Source organism: Alternaria viburni (genome assembly GCF_023758015.1).
Source record: "Alternaria viburni strain BMP 2772 chromosome Unknown scaffold_11, whole genome shotgun sequence".
NCBI lineage: Eukaryota > Fungi > Ascomycota > Dothideomycetes > Pleosporales > Pleosporaceae > Alternaria > Alternaria viburni.
In genome coordinates this window covers 566286-585510 of record NW_026055780.1, presented here as the reverse complement: position 1 = coordinate 585510, position 19225 = coordinate 566286, and the positions used below count along the sequence as shown (strand labels likewise).

The 19225-nt window shown below is 53.6% G+C and overlaps 8 protein-coding genes across 8 annotated transcripts; 4 read left to right on the top strand and 4 right to left on the bottom strand.

The window, feature by feature from the left end:
* Positions 1-10: 10 nt before the first annotated feature.
* On the bottom strand, positions 11-1110 carry J4E79_005848 (uncharacterized protein; the record flags this gene model as incomplete). Its single annotated transcript, XM_049354726.1, is given in 2 exon segments — positions 11-1056; positions 1074-1110. The coding sequence occupies 2 exon segments, from the start codon at positions 1108-1110 to the stop codon at positions 11-13; spliced, it is 1083 nt and encodes a 360-aa protein (XP_049210849.1).
* A 1058-nt stretch (positions 1111-2168) lies between these two features.
* Positions 2169-3949, top strand: J4E79_005847 (uncharacterized protein; the record flags this gene model as incomplete). The annotated part of the gene is made up of 3 exons (XM_049354725.1): positions 2169-2334; positions 2385-2522; positions 2571-3949. 3 exons carry the CDS (start codon positions 2169-2171, stop codon positions 3947-3949), a joined length of 1683 nt encoding a protein of 560 aa, XP_049210848.1.
* Positions 3950-4572: 623 nt separating this feature from the next.
* Positions 4573-6220, bottom strand: J4E79_005846 (uncharacterized protein; the record flags this gene model as incomplete). The annotated part of the gene is made up of 2 exons (XM_049354724.1): positions 4573-4800; positions 4859-6220. The coding sequence occupies 2 exons, from the start codon at positions 6218-6220 to the stop codon at positions 4573-4575; spliced, it is 1590 nt and encodes a 529-aa protein (XP_049210847.1).
* Positions 6221-6838: 618 nt separating this feature from the next.
* On the top strand, positions 6839-8039 carry J4E79_005845 (uncharacterized protein; the record flags this gene model as incomplete). The annotated part of the gene is made up of 3 exons (XM_049354723.1): positions 6839-7186; positions 7234-7878; positions 7929-8039. The coding sequence occupies 3 exons, from the start codon at positions 6839-6841 to the stop codon at positions 8037-8039; spliced, it is 1104 nt and encodes a 367-aa protein (XP_049210846.1).
* Positions 8040-8595: 556 nt separating this feature from the next.
* Positions 8596-9178, bottom strand: J4E79_005844 (uncharacterized protein; the record flags this gene model as incomplete). Its single annotated transcript, XM_049354722.1, has 3 exons — positions 8596-8655; positions 8712-9001; positions 9091-9178. The coding sequence occupies 3 exons, from the start codon at positions 9176-9178 to the stop codon at positions 8596-8598; spliced, it is 438 nt and encodes a 145-aa protein (XP_049210845.1).
* Positions 9179-11593: 2415 nt separating this feature from the next.
* Positions 11594-12382, top strand: J4E79_005843 (uncharacterized protein; the record flags this gene model as incomplete). The annotated part of the gene is made up of 1 exon (XM_049354721.1): positions 11594-12382. One exon carries the CDS (start codon positions 11594-11596, stop codon positions 12380-12382), a length of 789 nt encoding a protein of 262 aa, XP_049210844.1.
* Positions 12383-13560: 1178 nt separating this feature from the next.
* J4E79_005842 (uncharacterized protein) lies at positions 13561-14732 on the top strand (the record flags this gene model as incomplete). The annotated part of the gene is made up of 2 exons (XM_049354720.1): positions 13561-13815; positions 13869-14732. The coding sequence occupies 2 exons, from the start codon at positions 13561-13563 to the stop codon at positions 14730-14732; spliced, it is 1119 nt and encodes a 372-aa protein (XP_049210843.1).
* A 1091-nt stretch (positions 14733-15823) lies between these two features.
* J4E79_005841 (uncharacterized protein) lies at positions 15824-19014 on the bottom strand (the record flags this gene model as incomplete). Its single annotated transcript, XM_049354719.1, has 3 exons — positions 15824-17958; positions 18008-18887; positions 18958-19014. 3 exons carry the CDS (start codon positions 19012-19014, stop codon positions 15824-15826), a joined length of 3072 nt encoding a protein of 1023 aa, XP_049210842.1.
* Between the last annotated feature and the right edge of the window lie 211 nt (positions 19015-19225).

The window sequence follows — 19225 nt, the reverse complement described above, 5'->3', positions numbered from 1 at the left end:
CATCACCCTCCTAAGCGTCATCGACATCCATTTCATCGCCCCAATCCTCCTCGTTAGCATCACCACCATCCGTCGTCTCACTCCCATCCTGGACATCGCCCTCGTTCGCCGTCTCCGCTACAGGATTTTCGTTCCTCGTAATGAGATAATCGGCACTCCGCTCGTAATCTTCTTCCCACGTTTCCAAAAGGTTGTTTCCACCGCCGACGAAATAAAGGTATCCAACTTCGCCTGCTACTTTCCGGACTTGTCGCTCCCATTCCTCGCGCTCTTCCTTTTCTTTCAGCGTTTCCTCAAAGCCGGGCTCGACTTCCACGTCGTCCGTCGTCTCCGAGTAAGACAGTGAGCTGCGCGGCGGTCTTGGGCGCACTGTATTACCGCGCGCGCGCCGCTCCGCCGAACGCACCATTTCTCTGTTATTTTGGTGGGTAAGGCGACTAAAGTAGCCGGATATCGGGTAGTCCCAGAAGTCTTTGTTGATGGGCATGTCGCCCAAGCCGTGCTTGCGACGTAGCGCCGCCTCGGTCTTGTCTCGGGCTTCCCAGGCCCGTCGCAAGTTGGCGTCCGAGTGCAGTTCTTTGCGCTTGTCTGCGATTATCTGGCGCAGTATGGGGTTGCCTCTGTGTGCTTGCGGGGGTGTAGCATGTTGGCTGCGCGAGCGTGGTGGTGTCTGGCGCACGAGTATGTGTGAGGTGGCAAGAGCGCTTGGTTTCTCCCACCAAGCCTCGTACTTTGTGGGTTGCGCCTCAGGCATAGTTGTGGGGTAAGATGATACCAAGGAGTCACAGACGGGGCACAACGAGGGTGATTTGTTGGGTAAGACTGCTGCCTGGATGTTGTTGGGGTTGAACTGGGTGTGAGCGTCGTCCCACGCTCGCTCGCGCTCCCAGCGCAGCTGCTCTTCTTTGCGTGTCTTCTCGAGTCGCTGCTTCGCTATCAGGTACCCGTTTCTTGCCCTGTTCCACCGTCGGTCGCGCATGTACACTGGAGGTCTTAATCCGCCTTCGGCTACCAGCTTCTTGAGTGCAACGTCGGACTTTGCTCTAGCCTGCGAATCTGTGCATTTGGAACACCACGGTGTATGTTGTGGATTGGAGGGGTGGAGTCCATGGTGACATCGAGTCGCAGTCCGTATCTCGTGACCATAAGGTGAGTGAGCAAACGGCTGTTTCTTGCTAGGTGAGAACAGCAACGTGTCGTCTGGGGTGAACATCATCGGCATGGTGAGTATGATGGTCTGGCTGGTGTATTTGTTGATTTATGCTGGTGAAGCTAGTGTGCATTATTGTGGTGGAAAAAGATGGGGTCGCGTGCTGTGGTTTACCACAGATTAGCGAGCGCGGTCGTATTGTGAGCTGGGGCTGTGAACCTGCGAAAAAAAATTAGAAGCTCTGACTTTGAATGTAGCAGGCGCAAAGGGGCGTGTTGTGCGAGGGTTTTAAACATAGGTTGCACTCCAGCCTATTCAATGAGGCGCGTCAGGGCGTCATCGTGCGAGCTTCTGATTGGCGTGCTGCCCTAGAAGTCTCACGCGAGCAGTCATCAAGACCGTCCGTGCGCCAATTAGTCTACGATCACCCACACGCTGACTGGCTTCGTGGGGGCGTCAAACCTCATAAACAGCGCGGGAGCCGATGCTAGAGCACTTCGCATATGCCGTAGGAATTCAGAGCCATGTTTTGCCACCTGTACCACAGCCTACACCATGTATCGTCACCATGGGCCAGGGTGTGTACCTTCACCTTCGCATCAGGCGCTACCTAGGTAGCCTGGCAAGCCACACCATGTGGCGCTCGATACTCACCTTCACTTGCGCAGCTTGATGTAGAAATTATGAACTCAGTCCAAGCCAGTCTCGCCTGGTCAACCTAACGACATCATCTACACTCATTTCCTCTCCTACCTGTGCTACAATATCTACGACAGTCTTAACTCAGTCGCTCATTGCAGAAGTTGTATTACATATATATCGCTATTCACTGCGACGCACCAAGCTGAGTTTGCTGCTCAAGTCGCGCCCGTAAACGAAGGTGACGGACGATCGAAATCGCAAGTCACCGCAGCATTCACTGTAGCATCTGGGCTCAAGGATTTATGCCCAAGCACTGCCATCTTACGCTCATATAAGATTCTCTCTTTTGATAGTTCTTCTGTATCACAGAGACGACATGGAGCAGAAACAGCCGAGAGCCTCGCGAAGGTCTGTCTCGTTCAACCCAGAAGCACCAACTTTCAGTCCAACTGCAGCCGAGACCAGCATGTCTACCGGTATTGCAGGCCCGACTCCGCCTACCAGCCCGCGACAGAAGTCGAAGATGCGAGACGTGTTTGATGGTAAGTCTTCTCTCTCGCGAACACCTCTAGCAAGACTGACTGGATTGCAGAAGACTCGCCTTTCCGGCCTACTAGGGACCTGCGACCCAACTACCAGGGCTACGAAGAGCTCAAGTTCGGAGAGTCCTCGCGGAAGCCACTCAAGCAACAGGACATGCCGTTGGATTCTCTTCAGGAGATGCTACAAGGTAACGTCAATCTTGTCACAATGCGAAGATCGAAGCTGACTTATCTAGACCACCACATCACTGTGAACCGTGAACGCCCTGGTGCAATCTCTCGCCGTAACCTCACAGGAAACTCTATCAACAGTCCGCGTGGTCTCCTCCCTGGTCAGCGGCTCAACCCCGACTCCAAGGCGCCAGACGTCGGAGAGCTGAGTGCGGGCCTCAGTCCCCCTGGTATCAAGAACGAGACGACTAACGTCGACTCCTCAGCACGCTTCCTCCAGTCTCACCGTTCTGAAGGCCTTTCAGAAGGCGTATTGGGTAAGCTCATAGGACGGGCGCTGGACAAGCCGTTAACCGCGATTGACCTAGCCCACTACCTCAAAGGCAAGGACGCATCCCAGGACGACGCCGCTAAGCCACCTCTGCGTCGCAAGAGCTACATTCAAGATCGCTATCCAGAGCGTGCGGATGAGGAGCGCCAGTCTACCAAAGTTGTTCCCGCGCCTCCAGGCTTCATGGGCGAACGTCCTCGTAGGATCTTCGCGGAGGAGCGTAGCTCTATCAACCCAGTGGTCATGCAGGCACCATTACAGCAAGTACCTACAGGCCCTGCGGGATTCGGACAGCCTCGTCGCTTCAGCAACCTCCAGACCCCCAACTGGCCGTCTCGCCGTGATCATGTACCTGAGCTTTCTAGTCCAGGAGATTACCGCCCACGTCCACGAGCGCTGACCCGTACCAAGCGCACTGATCAAGGTCCCGAGCCTTCGCACGCCGACATCTACCCCGACGATGCGAACTTCATGCCGCGCCGCCCGTCCTACCAAGCAGAGCCTACAGAGAGGTTCCAAGGTTTCATGCCGGCGCCGCTTCCCGAGCGTCCGTTCCATGCAGAGAACACTGTAGTCTGGCCCACTCCCGCAGAAATGCATGCACAGAAGCCTAACAACCAACAGAGACGCAGCGGCTTCCCTCGCCATGTCCCAGCATTTGAGAGCCCCGCGCCCGTAGTACGCTGGTCCCCACCAGAACCTTCTTCCATGGCTCACTACATGCAGCAGTTCGGAGAGCCCTCCCACCCTTTCGCCTTCACTTTCCCGGCTCCCGCTCCCTCTGTCACCCCGCCGTTCGACATCTTCGAGAACCACCATGCCCCCACTTATGCTGACATCCACGAGACTGACGCCGAGATGGAGTGCCTCCTGGGTATTCTTCCCGACCTCTTCGACCTTGATCTACCTGAGATGCCGTCCGACGCGCGCCCCCTCACTCCTGGTCAGAACGACGGTACTCGCTATGGTCTCAAGTACTACGGCATCGGTTTAGGCGATACTTGGGCGTGCCCTGCTGCGCGTGAGGACGAGCCGTTCAGGGTTCGCCCCCGTGATCATGATGGTTGGGGTGGATGGCAGTGGGCTATCGACAAGGGTTGGGGCAATGAGTAAGCTGTCATTGCGACTATGTCTAACACGACTTGAACTGACCCTATATTCGAGTGCGAACGCTAGGCAATGAGTAACGAACATGGCTTGGATGGCGGGGACGTTGGAGTGTGATGAAGGCACGGTCAGAGACTCTCTGGATATCACTTTGACAAAGGAATGGCGGGCGGCGATATGGTGTTGCTGCGGCGTCTTCCTTGTTAGTCGGCATGGAAATCAAGGCTTACATATGATCATGGGTGGAGAATTGTCGTTAGACGGTAACGAAGACATCATCCATCATTACATGAAGCAATGAAGAACATAAAACCCAAGATCTGTTCGCCTTGAACTTACCAAACAAAGCATAGTGATGATGGAGACTGAGAAGGTGATGTTCATAAGGATATTGAATAACAGGTCAAGAAGCCAAGTGTAATCTAAGGACGGTCTTCAACACACCGCACCCCAACGCCCTGACAAAGGTCCGTCCGTGTACTCATGCCGAAATCCTCATCGTCTATCCAGAAGCCATGCGTAGCGCTGCACGCACCACAATTGTTCCTCAATCCGAGTCATAGTCCGTCTGTTGGCTCGATCGCTCGTTATCAAACGTAGCGCCGTACCGACACCGATACCGCACCTGATCAAGAAGAAGGGTTAATATGCGTCTTCAGATTCAGGGGTTGCACACCATGCTGGGGTGTCGCGGTGCCGGAGCCAGCTTGAGGGGTACCCATTCCGGATAGTGGACTTACGGCTCCACTGGGTGGGACGGGGATCTTGATGTCTTCTGGGCTTCCGGGAACCATGGACTCGGGTAGCTCGGGGATCTTGATGCGTTTGGCTACATTGTTGTAGGAGGAGGGTATGATCTGGGAAGGTGTTAGTATACAGATAGAGATAGCAGCGAATATTATCAAATGGACTTACCTCAATGATCTCATCGCGAGGGAACTCGAGCTTAGGTATGTCGGCTGCGTTACATGCCATGAGATATCCATAAAGCACACGAAGGACAGACTCGTGAGCGATGATGAGAAGATCGTTCTCTTCGCGCTCAAGCTCTAGGATGATGGGCTCCATGCGTACGGCAAGATCGTGGTATGATTCTGCGCGCGGGTATCGATGGTGGTACGGGTCCGCTTCGTGCTTCTTCACTTCCTCGGGGAACTCCTGGCGGATCTTGGCTTCTGACATCTTCTCGCATACACCAGGGTTCATCTGGCTCATTTGCGATCGCTGTCTGACACGGTAGCCCATGGAAGCTAGAACCTCTGACGTTTGGACAGTCCTTCGGCGGGTAGAAGTCCAGATCGTCAGGGGTTTCAGCGATGCATCAGTTGCGCCCGACTCAATCAGCTTCTGCTTCTCCTCTTCGCGGTACTTTAGAAGCACTTCGCTCATCTTCTTAGCGTATTCATGACCTGCTGGCGACAGGTCTGCGTCTGCTTTGTACGAGTCCTCCTCTCGCGTAGTTCCTGCCCGAGCAAAGTACGTTTGCCGTGACTTGATGTGGAGATTGAGCAAATAAAAGACGATACGTTGGGAGAGGTATCCGAATGCGCAATTGTTGACTACCACTCGCTCGCCAGCGTTGATCATCTTGATCCAGTGTAGGTCCGGCTCCTCCATAGTCTCGAAATGCGGTATCCGCGCGTTGATGCGCGCTAGATAGTCGTGAACCGCATCCTCGTCTTTCCATCCTTGGTAATCTGGTGAAGAGATCTTGACCCGGCGGACGTTCTCTTGGATGATGCGCTCGTCGGTACAATGTGATTCGATGAAGACTGTCTGGATCCCGTTCTTGGCAAACTCTTTCGCTAAAGATCTACGGCCTTGACTGATTGCATTGACGGCGTCGTAAATAGCCACCTGGCCCTTGTCGTTTTCCAGAAAGTGGTAGATATCCTCACGGCACTTCTTGAGAATCTTGTTACGTAGTAGGACAGATTGCGGCGATGCGTTCAGAAAGAAGTAGTCGTCGGGGACATCGTTATCCGGACCTAGCGTAGCGCGGCGGTAATCGCCAAGATGAAACACGTGCGTCTTGACACCCAGCCACCGGAGGTAGCGGGCTAAGGCAACGGATGTGTGTGTCTTTCCTCGAGCTGGTAGTCCACAGGTGGCGATGACTATGCGACCGGAATGGAAGAGGCGGCCGGACTCTGTGCTATAGAGTTGAGCGGGAGCCATTTCCTCTTTGGTGGGTAAGTCGTGGATTGCGTCGACAAAAGTACTCGACCGCCGCCGGAAGCGGGGTGAGTTGGCGTATATCTCAGCGGTACTGTTCATGATAAGTGAATGTCCTGTTCAGGAGGTGGCCTGCGTTGGTACTCTCGCATCGCTGCGGAAAGTGGGGTCATGGCACTCACAGTAGGGTATCCATAATTGCAAATTCTTCAGGTTGTTGGAAGAGTGTGATGGGAAAGGGAAGAAGTGCAAGATGCACGGGAGGGAAAACGGTCGAAGGTCAATGAAATAGAGTTGCGTTCGGTTCAAGGTCACAGTTCCAAGGTTCCGGCGATGATAGCGTTTGCCGAGAGATGTCAGCAAACAAGGTGCGGCAACCCGTAACAGTCAAGTGCAGCAAGTTCCACGTAACAGTGTCGCAGAAGGGTCTGGAGTCTGGAGGTAGTCAGGCAGTACTTTGCGGGGTTAGGTAGTCAATGATCCCAAAAAGCAATCATGGTATCAACGGGCGGCACGTCCTGGGTACTAGAGATCTGATAAGCTCTAGCGTCACTAGGTCACGTCACGTGATGACTTTAGAATTTCTGTTCGATATCGTCATGCTAGCGAACGCGACCCAACATCGCCCTCCAACCGTTTACTGCCATTTCCATCCCACCTTGTGCAAGCTCTCCCACACCGTAGGGAGTTTTTAGTTTGACCTCGGCACATATTTTCGCCATGGCCACTCCGCTGCAATTCAACCCAGCGCAGGAACAAGCTGTCGCCGACATCCTATCACGCCCTCGCGCCGCCAACACCGGTCCATTCGCACAATTCCTAAATGTATACGATGCGTTCCAAGAGCGGAGAGAGGCATTGGGCCTCAGCAACCCGGGCACAGTCGAGAACATTGCGAGAGAGGTCCAGCGCGATGTCTTCCTGAACAACTCCAGCTTCTCAGGCCTGCGCGCCGAGCTCACCAAGGCCTTCAGCGCCGCTCCTCTATTCCAGGTTGCGCACTCGTTGTCTATGGGATCGCAGGTCATGCCGCCATACTCATACATGGTTCTCTATGGATCACCACGGGTTTGTCGCTCACATCGTCGGCAGCCTTCTCACGCTGACTTTTCAAGGTGTTCATGCAAGGAAACCTCGACAACGAGCTTGCCTTTTCCGGTCGCTTCAACTGGCGCTGGACGTCAGCATTCGTTTCCAAGGCCGCCGTCCAGCTCACATCACAAGGCAACATGGTGTCGCTCGAGAACGACTACACTGGCGCCGACTTCTCCGCTTCGCTGAAGGCTGTCAACCCCTCCATACTCGATGGTGGTATCACCGGCATGCTCATGGCCAGCTACCTCCAGGCCGTCACCCCCAAGCTCTCGCTCGGTATCGATGCTTTCTGGACCCGCCCCGCTATGGCATACCCACCAGAGCTGAACGTCTCGTATGCGGCACGCTACAGGGCTGTCGACTGGATGGCGTGCGGTCAGATCATTCCCGACCGTGGTGTATTGGAGGCTTCATACTGGCGCAGGCTTACAGACAAGGTGGAGACTGGTATCAACTGCAACCTTGCATTCGCTGGAATTGGCCCCGGAGGACCCATGGCCGGACCACAGAAGGAGGGCAACGTCACAATCGGTGCCAAGTACGACTTCCGTCAATCGTCGTACAGGGCGCAGATCGACAACCAGGGCAAGGTCTCGTGTTTGTTGGAGAAGATGATTGCGCCGCCAATCCGCGTAACCTTCTCAGGCGAAATCGACCACAAGAGCGTAAGTCTCGCCAATTCCCAGTTTGATAGCAAATACTGACAAACTCGTAGAATGCCGCCAAGCTTGGTCTGGCCGTTGCGATAGAAGCCGCCGACGAGGCCGTCATGGAACAGCAAGAACAACAGGGCGTCGCAATGTCAGCCGGCTCGATCCCCTTCTAAACGCCTCTCCACACACCCATGTATCGACTATAATACCATGACTCTTCTCTTTGCTGTATTACCACCTTTCTTGGAGCGAGCGTCGTCTGCAAACCCAGCGTCCCCGCTTTCCTGGTCTCATCCACTATCTGCGGATTGATCGCGGTACTGCATGCGCGCGGCTGGGGTGATTTATGAATGTAAAAGGCGTAACGTTGACATCTGATGGGATACGAGCTTTGGTAGACCGGGATCTCGCGAAGCATCTATGTCGCCAGACGTTTGCATGTCGACATGAGACGATGTATTTGTACATATAGTAGCATAGCCAGTGGGCACAAAAAATGAAATGTACAGAAACACATGTGGTTTTTGCAAGATGAATATGTGACGCAATACATTATCGTGGAGTCGAGAAATATAGTACAAATCGTGACGGCGTAAAACTCTCGCCGCTGTATGTACAGGTTCAGCCCGTTCCATGCACCGTCATCCTAATAAAACAGATGTGAAGAGCCCAACGTTTTTAATACTTCAGTCGCTTTCAGTCGAAACGCCAAATCGAAGTTTTTGTCGTCTACAAAGCAGGCTTTGCGCCTGTTGGCTGTCCAGGTACGGGCGCTCCGGGAGCCATGAACTGTCAAAAGTTAGTAAGACGTTGCAAAGCGCTCATCGTAAAACGGCTTCACGTACCTCGTTTTGCGCCCTCTGTGCCTGCAGCTCAGCCCTCTCCTGCTCAACAATCATCTGCTCCTCGCTGTACGCCAATGCCCATGGCACACCGAGCAGCAGCGCACTTGTGCTCACTACCCAGAGAGTCTTGCCGCCCATGTTCAGACCGCTCTTGAACCATGAAGTGATTGTGTTGGCTTTTGAGGAGACGGATCGGCGTGTGCTGGCGGGGATCATGTCTTGTAGGGCGATGATGCGGTCGTAGAGGGTCTCGTCTGGTGTTACGGAGTGGATGGAGGATGTGTCTGACTCTGCAGTGGTACGTTTAGTATTTGTCTGTAATTCCTATGATCTCTTCTATGCGCCAGGCGCATCTAAGGAGCGGTTTGCGGTGTCGTACCAGAGTCGGTGTCCCACTCATCGTCGTCATGCGGGCCTTCCTGCTCGCGCACAAACTCCTCATCCATGACCTCTTCGAGCTTGACCATTTTGGCGGTTGTTCGGGTGTGCGATTGGTGTGGTTAGGGTATAAGGCGTTAGCGACAGATGTAAGTCGGAATGGGTTGGTGGTGTTGGGCCTCGAGCTGCTGGTGACGATGATTGCCCTACTATCAAAAAGTTAGCACAATCTGTGATGACATAAGGGCCACTAGCGCCGCCGCACGTGCTTCGGGCAGACCTTGGAACATTACATCTGCAACTGCCCTCAATCACGCCCAAACTCCTTTCACGCATTCTTCAAGCTCGTTCGTTTCTTTCAGCGTCGCAAATCTGATCATCGTGTTCACTTTATGCATACAACTCGAGCGAAAGCCATGACGAGGCTGGGGACTGAGAGCGCCAACGCTTCATCATTACAGGCACATTGCCGCTGGCCGTGGAACGATCAACTATGTCTTGAAAACCTCAGATCATGACGTTGCCTTCCCGCAATAAGCGTTTAAGATCGTCTTCAAATCGGTGAACAAAGCGCAGGTACTGGTACCGAGGACGCCTGTTGACCCTGGACCATGAATCCACGTAGACATTACCCCTCCGAGGGTCTTTTATTACCTATCGACTGACGTCCTACCACAATGTTGTCTGAGATTCAAAGCTACGTGTCTTTCCGTCGTCGTTGTCGTGAGCGACAACAAAATCAGCATCTACAATGCCCACGCCAGACGCCCATCGCATGACAGCAAGGACGCCCACCATGCACGTCTTCTTATCCAGATTCTTGACAGAGTACAAGAACAACTGCTGGCCCCCAACAATGAAGCGCAGAAAGAAGGCCAACCAGCTCGCAGAGTCTATCGAGATTCGGAACACCAGTACCTCTCACATCTACCGCTTGCCCCCTGAACTCGTACTCGATATTGCAGAACGGATGCAACCTAGCGACAAGTATTGCCTGCGGCTCGCGTGTCGCCGATACGCCTTGCTCTTGCACGACGTGCAAAATGTTGACCTAGAGGTACACGAACGGGAGGTGTTGAAGGAAAGACTTGCGAGGGACGTTGAAAACGAGCGATATTTCAAGCTGGCCGAGGAAGAAAGACAAGCCGAGCTCCTCTGCTCGGCCTGTCACGCAACTCATCCGAAGCGGATGTTCACTGCAGCGGAAATGCTGCGATCCCCTCACATACGAAGATGCCATGGTGCAAATCTTGCTTTTCGTATCTGTTCTCACTATTATCTCACGTACGACCAGCTGAAATCACGCATGTCGGATTGGAGATTTGAACAAAGTTGGTATTGTTGCACTCGATTACAGAATCTTGCAGACGACACCTGGAGGGTTAGTGGTCACCCATCATGGACTATTATTGCCGGCACTGGCGACATGAGCATAATCGATATCCAACAGCACTTGAAGCAACTAGCTCAGCCCCTGTGTCCACATCTCCGCACGGATGGCATCTATGTCCAGCAAAGTCTACAGAAAAAGGACCGGCGACTTCAACAGATTCCGTACAAGGAGTCGAGACTCCCTGCGCACACGGTGTACACCAGTCTCATAAGATGCTTCGTAAAGAACTGCGAAACTACCCTTATGGTTTGTTCTCATGAGAGAATTATCTCGACATAGTAAGTCTCTCTGTGCGAACTGCATGTGAGGCCTACGCTGATTTCGTACATCTACGTTTAGTCTTACCCGTAACCTTGGCAGTCTGTCGGTCCCATCTGATCCCCGGTGGTGCGCTCAACTCGAAGACCGAATAGTCTAGACGAAGCACTGTGGCCTAAGAAACTGTGGCGTTCAAGGTTCACGTCAATTACGGGCGCCACATAATCACGGAATCGAAGATGGACTGGATGCGGCACGCGCCCCACACCTGTACGGTTACACAACACCAGATGTGAGGTGACGCCAAGAGTCTCACGAAATACGATCACACCTGGCGACAACGAACTTCGACCTTCACCGGAGGTTCACCCTGTTGTACATAGCAGCACCAAAGCCATCGCCTGCTCGCTGCCCTGTCGATTCCCCGGGCTTGTTGGTCACCATCAATCTACTTTCAATACTCTGTAAACCCTCTGCGCTTCACAGACAGCTCATCGTCGGCCCGCTTGCGGTCATAAGCCGGCGACAGATTGCTAAACAGCGGCTCATCGCGCGAACAACCACAATTAGAACCTACTGATAGTCTCAACAAAAGTTCGCTTCTTTGCGGCGCACCGTCATGATTCCCAATCCTCTCATAGTACTGTCAAATCTGCTGAAGGATGGCATCAATCCCGGGGACGATCCCGATGGCTACGGTGAAGGGCTAACGATAAGCGAGCAATCGTCTGCAGGTCCGAGAGCGCCACAGGCCGCTTCACACCGGAGTAGATCCGAGATCGACCAATCACCTATATAAACAGCTATCTAACCACTTAGTCCTCGCGAGTAACACCCTAGTCTAGCATCAACAATGGGTAACCAACCCTCCGTTCCTCAGCCAGGCACAAAGTTCCAAGTAATCGGCGCTGGCCTCTCACGCACCGGAACTTCATCCTTCAGCGAAGCATTGCGCATCTTACTCAATGGGCCTGTCTACCACGGTGGTACGCAGGCTACTCTGGGCGCCGAGAAAGAGATCAAACCGTTGATCAGGATACTTGATCACTCACCACCGAAGTCGCCCTCCGAGAAACAGCTTGTCCACGATCTACTGAAGGAGCGCTTGGACGGCTATGCGGCAGCCAACGACATGCCATTCAACGGGCTGGTAGAAGAGCTAGTCGAAGTTTATCCAGATGCGCTGGTCATATGCACGACTCGGGATCCAGATGCGTGGGTGAAGAGCATAGGAACCATAACAAACGCAACGACAAAGTGGTTTCTACGTTTTGTCCTCTTTCCTCTCCCAGGAATGCGCCACTTTGTCGACTTTACCAACGGCCTAGGGAAGCAATGGGTCGAGTTGTATGGAAAGCATGACGGGGTCTCCACCCGAGACTATGAGGCGCACATCGCTTACTTGAAGAAGGTTGTGCCTGAGGAAAGACTGTTCTTTTTCGATGTCAGAGAGGGTTGGGAGCCGTTGTGTAAGGCGCTGGGGAAGGATGTCCCGAAGGATATTCCCTTCCCGAGAATCAACGACGGAGAAGCGATTGACAGATTGGCTAAAAAGATGATCAACAAGGGTCTGATGAGATGGCTGGCTATCTCTGCTATGGTGGGAGCTGCTATTGTTCCCTACTACTTTTTGAAGCGGTAGAAAGACTCGGTGCTTTTGATGCTCTTGTTATGTCTACAGCATCTTCTTGGTCTATCTTCCACACAGCAGGGCTGGCGTGATCATGGTGAGCAGGAGTTTCTAGTATGCTAGATTTGAAGATCTTTCTAAAAACTCATATAGGAAACCTATCGTCCTTGTTGAAGGCCGAGTAGTGGGAAGAGACGGACTGTACGGGACTGATCTTCGTATAAACGCGCTGCGCGTCCGCCTGTAGGTTTACTGCGGACTGGACTCCGTCGAGAATAGCCTACCTGCCACACGCGCAAATGATGCAATCTTCCTCCACCACCGGTGTACTAGTGCGCGCTGGGGCTTCGTGCGTGGATGACTTGGCATACTAACTCGCAGCACGGGCGACCTTGATTGCATGTGTGTCTGTGTCATGAATTGGTCTTCGGGAGATCTCCAACAGGGATGGCAATCCCGTCGCATCCATTCTGTCACCAACTCAGGTAGAAATGTCACGATGGCGCAATAACGATCCGTTGCAGGGTCACTCAGCATGCGTCACCCAAAATGCTGAAACGAATTACTGTGGCACCTACCTAGGTAGTGATGCAACTCTACCGACGGCGTCCTGGACGCCACAAGATGTTAGCTGCTCTTGGCGCGTCGGGTATTTTATGATATCAGATCGGCAGAATTCCTTGTGGCGCTCCCCTTCGTTACACTCCACTGCGCCTCCAGAATTTGCTATGCTACCTCTCCAACCTCCCGATATCAACCTCGTACTCCCCACATATTGATCCACATCACAGTATCGAAATGTTTGGCGGTCATACCTGCCGATGTCACAGATGACAACGGACGAAGAAGAACACTGACGCAACGTTGATGATGTAGTCAAGGTCTATTCGCCTTCGGGTACAGTGACCCTTAGTTGCTGATATTCCTCTGGCTTGATTGGCTGGCCCGAAAGCTACACCATCTGGTAGCATTCCATCATACACTACGGACTACCTAACGGCAAACTCAAACCTCTGACAACGAAACAATTTGCTCTAACACGGTCCGAAAGCTAGTATAGCTATGGACGTCCACAAACATATAAGGCCCTCGCTTGACCGTCCGTAGCATCAAGTGAACGACAAACAAGTCGTAGCCAACAGTTCATCGATCCTCAAGTTCAAGTTAAAGCTATACATCAAGATATCAAGATGCTAGCAAAGCGCATTCTCCCAGCCGCTTTGCTTTCCATCCTCGCAGCGTCTTCTCCGGTCGCAGTCGAACGAGACACCAAGGACTCTGCCCCTCTCCTGACTGCCATTTCCAACGACCCAGACCTTTCCGTCTTCTACAGCCTCATCAAGAGCACGGGTGGTAGCAGCGGCAATCCTGGTCCTCAATTTGAAGAGCGATTCAACAATCTCACTGATGGACGCAAATACACAGCATTTGCACCCGTCAACTCGGTAAGCAATGATACCGAATGCTGCCTTGCCTTCTGGATTGCTGACCTGTACAGGCTTTCAAGAATCTACCCCAAGAACTAAGCACAGCTTTGACGGCACCGGCATCGTATCCACTACTCGAGTTTATCCTGCGAAGCCACATCGCACAAGGATCGATCACAACGGAAGATGTCAAGACCTCGGGCAAATCTGTCACCGCCATCGAAGGCACACCTCTTTCGTTCAGCTCGGCGGGAGAGACCGTCTCAGTCAACAAGCAAGCCAACCTAGTTTCCGAGTCGAGAACCGAGGTCGGAAACGGAGCCATCTTCAAAATCACATCAGTCCTCGATTCCTTCGCTGGACTCTACGGGGCTGACAGTCTCAACAACACTACATCTACCGCATACCCAGCGTCTCAGAACGAAGGCTCCATTGCATCAGCCCTAGCTTCCCAGAAAGACCTATCGACATACGTAGAGCTCCTAAACGCGACATCCCCAGACTTCGTCTACCTTCTCGACGGATCTCTCGGTCAAGGCAAGAACCTCTCCATCTTCGCCCCAAGTAACGAGGCACTTACGGCTCTCGGACAAAGCGCAAAGGCTCTTCAAACCAGTAACAACGCGCTGTCTTCTTATTTGCTCAAGTACCCTTTCATTGACACAACATCGACCGGCCAGGAGAAGTCCATCGTCGGATTCCCCGCGACCGTCCGAAGGGACAGCAAGGGCGCTATCACGAGCGTTAACAATGCTGCTGTGAAGCGCGAAGCTTACTGCGTCCCTGGCGCATGCATCTACACTGTGGACAAGTGGCTAGACCCCATCTTCGGGGCTCTCAGTGCCGGCGGAAACTCTTCGGCGGCTTCATCTTCAGGAGGGCCGCCGGGTATTGTTGAACATAGCGGTAGCAGCTCTTTCACGCATTGCTGCTAGTCGTTTTATGCTATTATGATGTATGAATAGGGCAAGCTTGGGATTAGTTCCTTTCTCAACGGATATGGGCAGTTTTGTGGGGATTCAACTCTCTGCGACCTATCTATATGGATTGTAATATTTAAGCGTTCTAGGTATACGAATTGACTTATTTGTATGTATTTTTATACCAGTGTTAAGGTCAACGTCGCTTCCCCCACCTTCCAGCATGTAAGCCATCCTTGCTGTTCGCTCTTCGGGCCATACCGATCGGGACGATGGCTTTTGTCGAGCAACACGGACTTCCGTTCGTCGCAACGGGAGTCATCTGCCGTCGTTTCTACATTTTGCGGCTTCATCGATGTTCATGGTACTTGCTCGTTGAATCAATCGGTCGAAACTACCTTTAATCTAGTTGTGACAGACCTCAGGCACCTTCATGTAGCGTATTGACAGCCAGTCATTAAATTAAATTGCCGAAGTTCACTCGAGGGCTTCTGTCTTGCTACAAGAGGACGAGAAGGGGGATCATGACCCGGTGTCATGGCTTCATTCGAGATACCTAATGGTCCCCAAGTAGTTCCGATATTTCGCACACTTCACTTAATCTTCTCACGAACTGCTCCAGACCTATCGTGCAACTAGATGATTGCGCGCAGTCTTCTTGAGAACATCATTCAAACTTTCAAGAGGTATCTATATGAGCCACGCGAAAGTGTACTTTCGGCCATGGCAGCATCGACGCGTGGCACAATTTTAAAACCGTACATCGTCGGCACCAAATAGATTATACCAAGACCGAACACAGAAAAAGCAATCAAGACCTAGACACAATATGCATATTTCGCAGTTAGAAGATCAACGTCTGAAACGCCGAACAAAGTCGATTGCACAGTACTATCAAATGTATGGGTTATACACACCATGCGAGCCTAACAAAAAAGACAAATGCTACAAAGAAAGGAAAGGCTCGTAAGCCAGATAAAACCATACATCAAGCATATCCATGCCGTGTAAATATCCGTATAAAACGCCAGTGAGATGTGAATATTGCAACCTCGTTCAATCCCAAACGCCAATCCCATCGCATGGGAAGTCATAGATACAGACCCTCAGTCATCCTTGACACTCGCACTGGCATACCCATCATCCACGTCGGCGTCATCCTTCTTCTTGCTCTCGGCCAGACCAACTAGCATTTTGCTCGCGTCGAGACAATTGCTTATGATCCTGCTCCGAACCTTGTTGGTCAGCCCACTTCTCCTGCCTGTTTCGCGACCGATCCACATGCGAAGGGAACTTGCAGTCCTCTCTAGACCACAGCTAGTTTCCTTCTTCAGCGTATCGTCTGCCATGAACTGCGTGAGGACTTTGTGAGCGGCAACGAAGCTGAGGAGTGTGGTCGTGCATTCGGGGAGGTAGGTGTTGTTGATAACGAAGATGGCGCGGCGGCGGGCTTCGGGATTCGAGGAAGCGGCCAGCGATAGGCATTTGGCCAAGGTGAGGCCCTTCCGCACATCGACTGCAACGAAGCCGTTACCGACGACATTGATGAAGCCGGCATCGGCAGGCTTGGGTGACGATGGAAGGGCTTCGAGTGCTGCTGCGATGCGAGTGTTTCGGTCATCGTCGAGTACTACAGCTTGAGCAACTAGCGCACGTAGCTGAGCCTGGGAGTTCGGTGGGGCTGCGCGGAGAGCGAGTGCTAGATCAGAGACGATACTGTCCTTGGTTGAGCTGTTCTTTGCACCAAGTGTGGCTGCGAGTCCCTTGTTCAGAACAAGGCTAGAGTACCAGGCCGCAAGCGCATCCAATGGAGAGCAGATGGCAAAGTCCTCGACAACAGCGTCCATGGAGGTGTCTACAGTTGTCTGTTCTGCGCTTGGCCTGTTCCAAGCCAGGTTGTATGCGCGCTGCACAACTGCAGGAACAAGCACCTCATCGCATTCCCTCTCGATAAGTGCTGCCAGATGCTCTGGCAACGGCACAGCTCCATGGTTCTGCTTCGACGTGTTGATGGCGATGCGGTGCTCGCTACGTGCCGTGTTCCAGTAGCTTCGGGCCAATTTCGCACTCAGCTCGTTGAGCATCCACCACGAGCCATGACCTGCGTTCCCAAGCTCCCAAAGCACAATCCGGATATGCAGGGCCTTGAGCATGAGTCTCGCAGGCGTATCGGGCAAGGTACCGGAAGCGATCAGAGTAAGCACCAGACGGCTCGTGCTGATCTCAGCGTCACCGCCCGTGAGCTGGGCATCCAGTGCGATCTCCCAAGCTTTGACACGAGCGGCTTCTTGTTCCTTGGTAATACCGGTTAGATAGGCGTATCCTTCCCATCCAATGAGCCTTCGCATGCTGAGCTTGAGGGTCTTCAAGCCCAGAGCAGCGAGCTCGAGGATGAAGTTGTGTTGAGGGACCCATACGGTTTGGATTGCAGTGAGCCATGCCTTTCGACGTACTTCGACTGGAGAAGCCAGTGACGGCGCGGGTGTCAACAATACGGCGGGAGGTGATTTCCTCTTTGGTTTCGATTTGAAGTCGAGCAGCGGCGCAACGAGGTAGAAGAAGGCGGCAAATACCAACAGCAGCTTGGCTAGAGGGATCTGAGCTGTGGAGACACCTAGGGAGACGCGAGGAGCAAGGATGCCGACCAGATTGACGGGCAGGGCGAATAGACCGCGTCCAGCTGGCTCTTCTTGTGACTGCTCGCGCTCTGCAAGTCCTTCCAGTATCATGAGACCAGCAAGAGATCCGACCATGAGCTTGCCCATCATAGCACCGTTGCGTCGTCCATTCACCATAGGCGCGCCCACTGCTGGGCGACCGCCATAGCCTGGAGGGTATGCATGTGCATAGTGCTGTTGCGGCGGGATGCCGCGCTGGAGGGCGCTGATGTTCTCTGGGACGGGTATCATTCCTTGTGGTGGTCCTGACATGGGCATACTGTGTGTCGGCGTGAAGGGATCCTTGTGGAATCTTGAACCATCTGGTGTGCTGACAGTGCCGTGCAGTGTTATGGGGCCCGAAATGGCCATCTTTTCGTAGCTCTCGACCCTGCCTTTCATAGTGTTGAGCTCATCTTGTAGGCGTTTGTTGCGCTTCTCAAGATGTCGGATGTACTCGGTAGCTTTGGAAAGGACGGTCGCTTTGTTGAGCTTGTGTGCGGGCGTGAGACCTTCAAGGTCCTCAGGGTCGTCGTCTTCTTCTGTACCGTTCGGTCGCGACATGACGCGAAGACTTGGGACGCCTTCAATATCAGTCAGCGAGTGTCAATTGCGCATGGAGAAATAACTTACTATCGCGAAGAGCAGCAATTTTGTCGTTGAGGTTCGTCCGATAGCGCTTCTCAATCATGTTGTGGGCGGTCTTCTTGGGCGGGCCTCCCTTCTTACTTGATGGGGCATCGTCGTCGAGCTCCTCCGAGTCGGCCAATGACTTTCTCTTGCGTGCATTGTTCGTCGCAGGCTCTGGTGATGAATGCGACGAGGTCGAGCTGGCGCGTCCGTTGGTCAGCGAGGTGGGACTGTGGTGGAGGCTGGGCGTGGAGGCGGGCGGTGCGACAAAGCCAGTTTGGTCGAACTGCGTGGGGGAGAAGAGGGTGTTTTCAGCCAGCTGCTGTTGTTGCTGCTGCCATTGCTGGGAGGTGTAGTAGGCGTGCTGCTGCTGCATCTCCGCCGTCAGTGGAGAGCTGAGGTCGGCGCTGTTGAAGTCAAAGGCCGGCGGCATGTCAGCGCCCTGGCCAAAGGTGAAGGGCACGCCATGCGATTGCGCGAACATGGGGGCGGTAGTCGGCACGGTGTTGGATTGCAGCGATTGGGACTGTTGGTGAGGAAGGAGATGGGGCGGAGAAGTTTGCTGATCCGGGCTGAGATATGCGGCAGGCCCCTGCGGATTCGCGGGCTTGGGGTCGACGTTCTGGGAGTTCTGAGACGCGTGCGCGGGATCGTACTGCATCCACTCGTTCCAGTTGGTCATGTCGTCAGCGGGCGCGGTGAGGGGCATGTCGTCGCCGGCGGTGGTGAGCCACGGTCCGCGCATGTTGGCGAAGGGGAAGTCGCTGGACAGCATGGGATCCTCCATCTGGGGCGTGGGTCGCTTGGCCTCGGGAGCCGACGGGTGGATGGGCGGGGGACTTGGAGGCAGGCGGAAGTCGTCAAACACACAGTAGGGGCCGACCTGGATGGTGCAAGGCCATGTTAGCAGAGACTCGAGACATGCAAAAGTGCAAAAGCATTGCGTCACGCACGGCGATTCGCTCCAGCTCCAGCCCATCGTCGGGGCTGCCGTACGGGTCAGAAGCCATTAGGACGGCGTCGGGCTGCTAGCTGCGACAGGAGCGACGGCGACGACAGCAAGAACGGCGACAGACGGCGAACAAGAGGGACAGTGTATACAGAGTACGGGTCTGGTAGAGAAAGAGAGGGCTCCGCCTTAGGCTTACCAGCTACTACATGCACATGGAAATCATGCCACTCCTTCGCAGGCTCACGACGCGACTGCGGGCGGCAGATCGG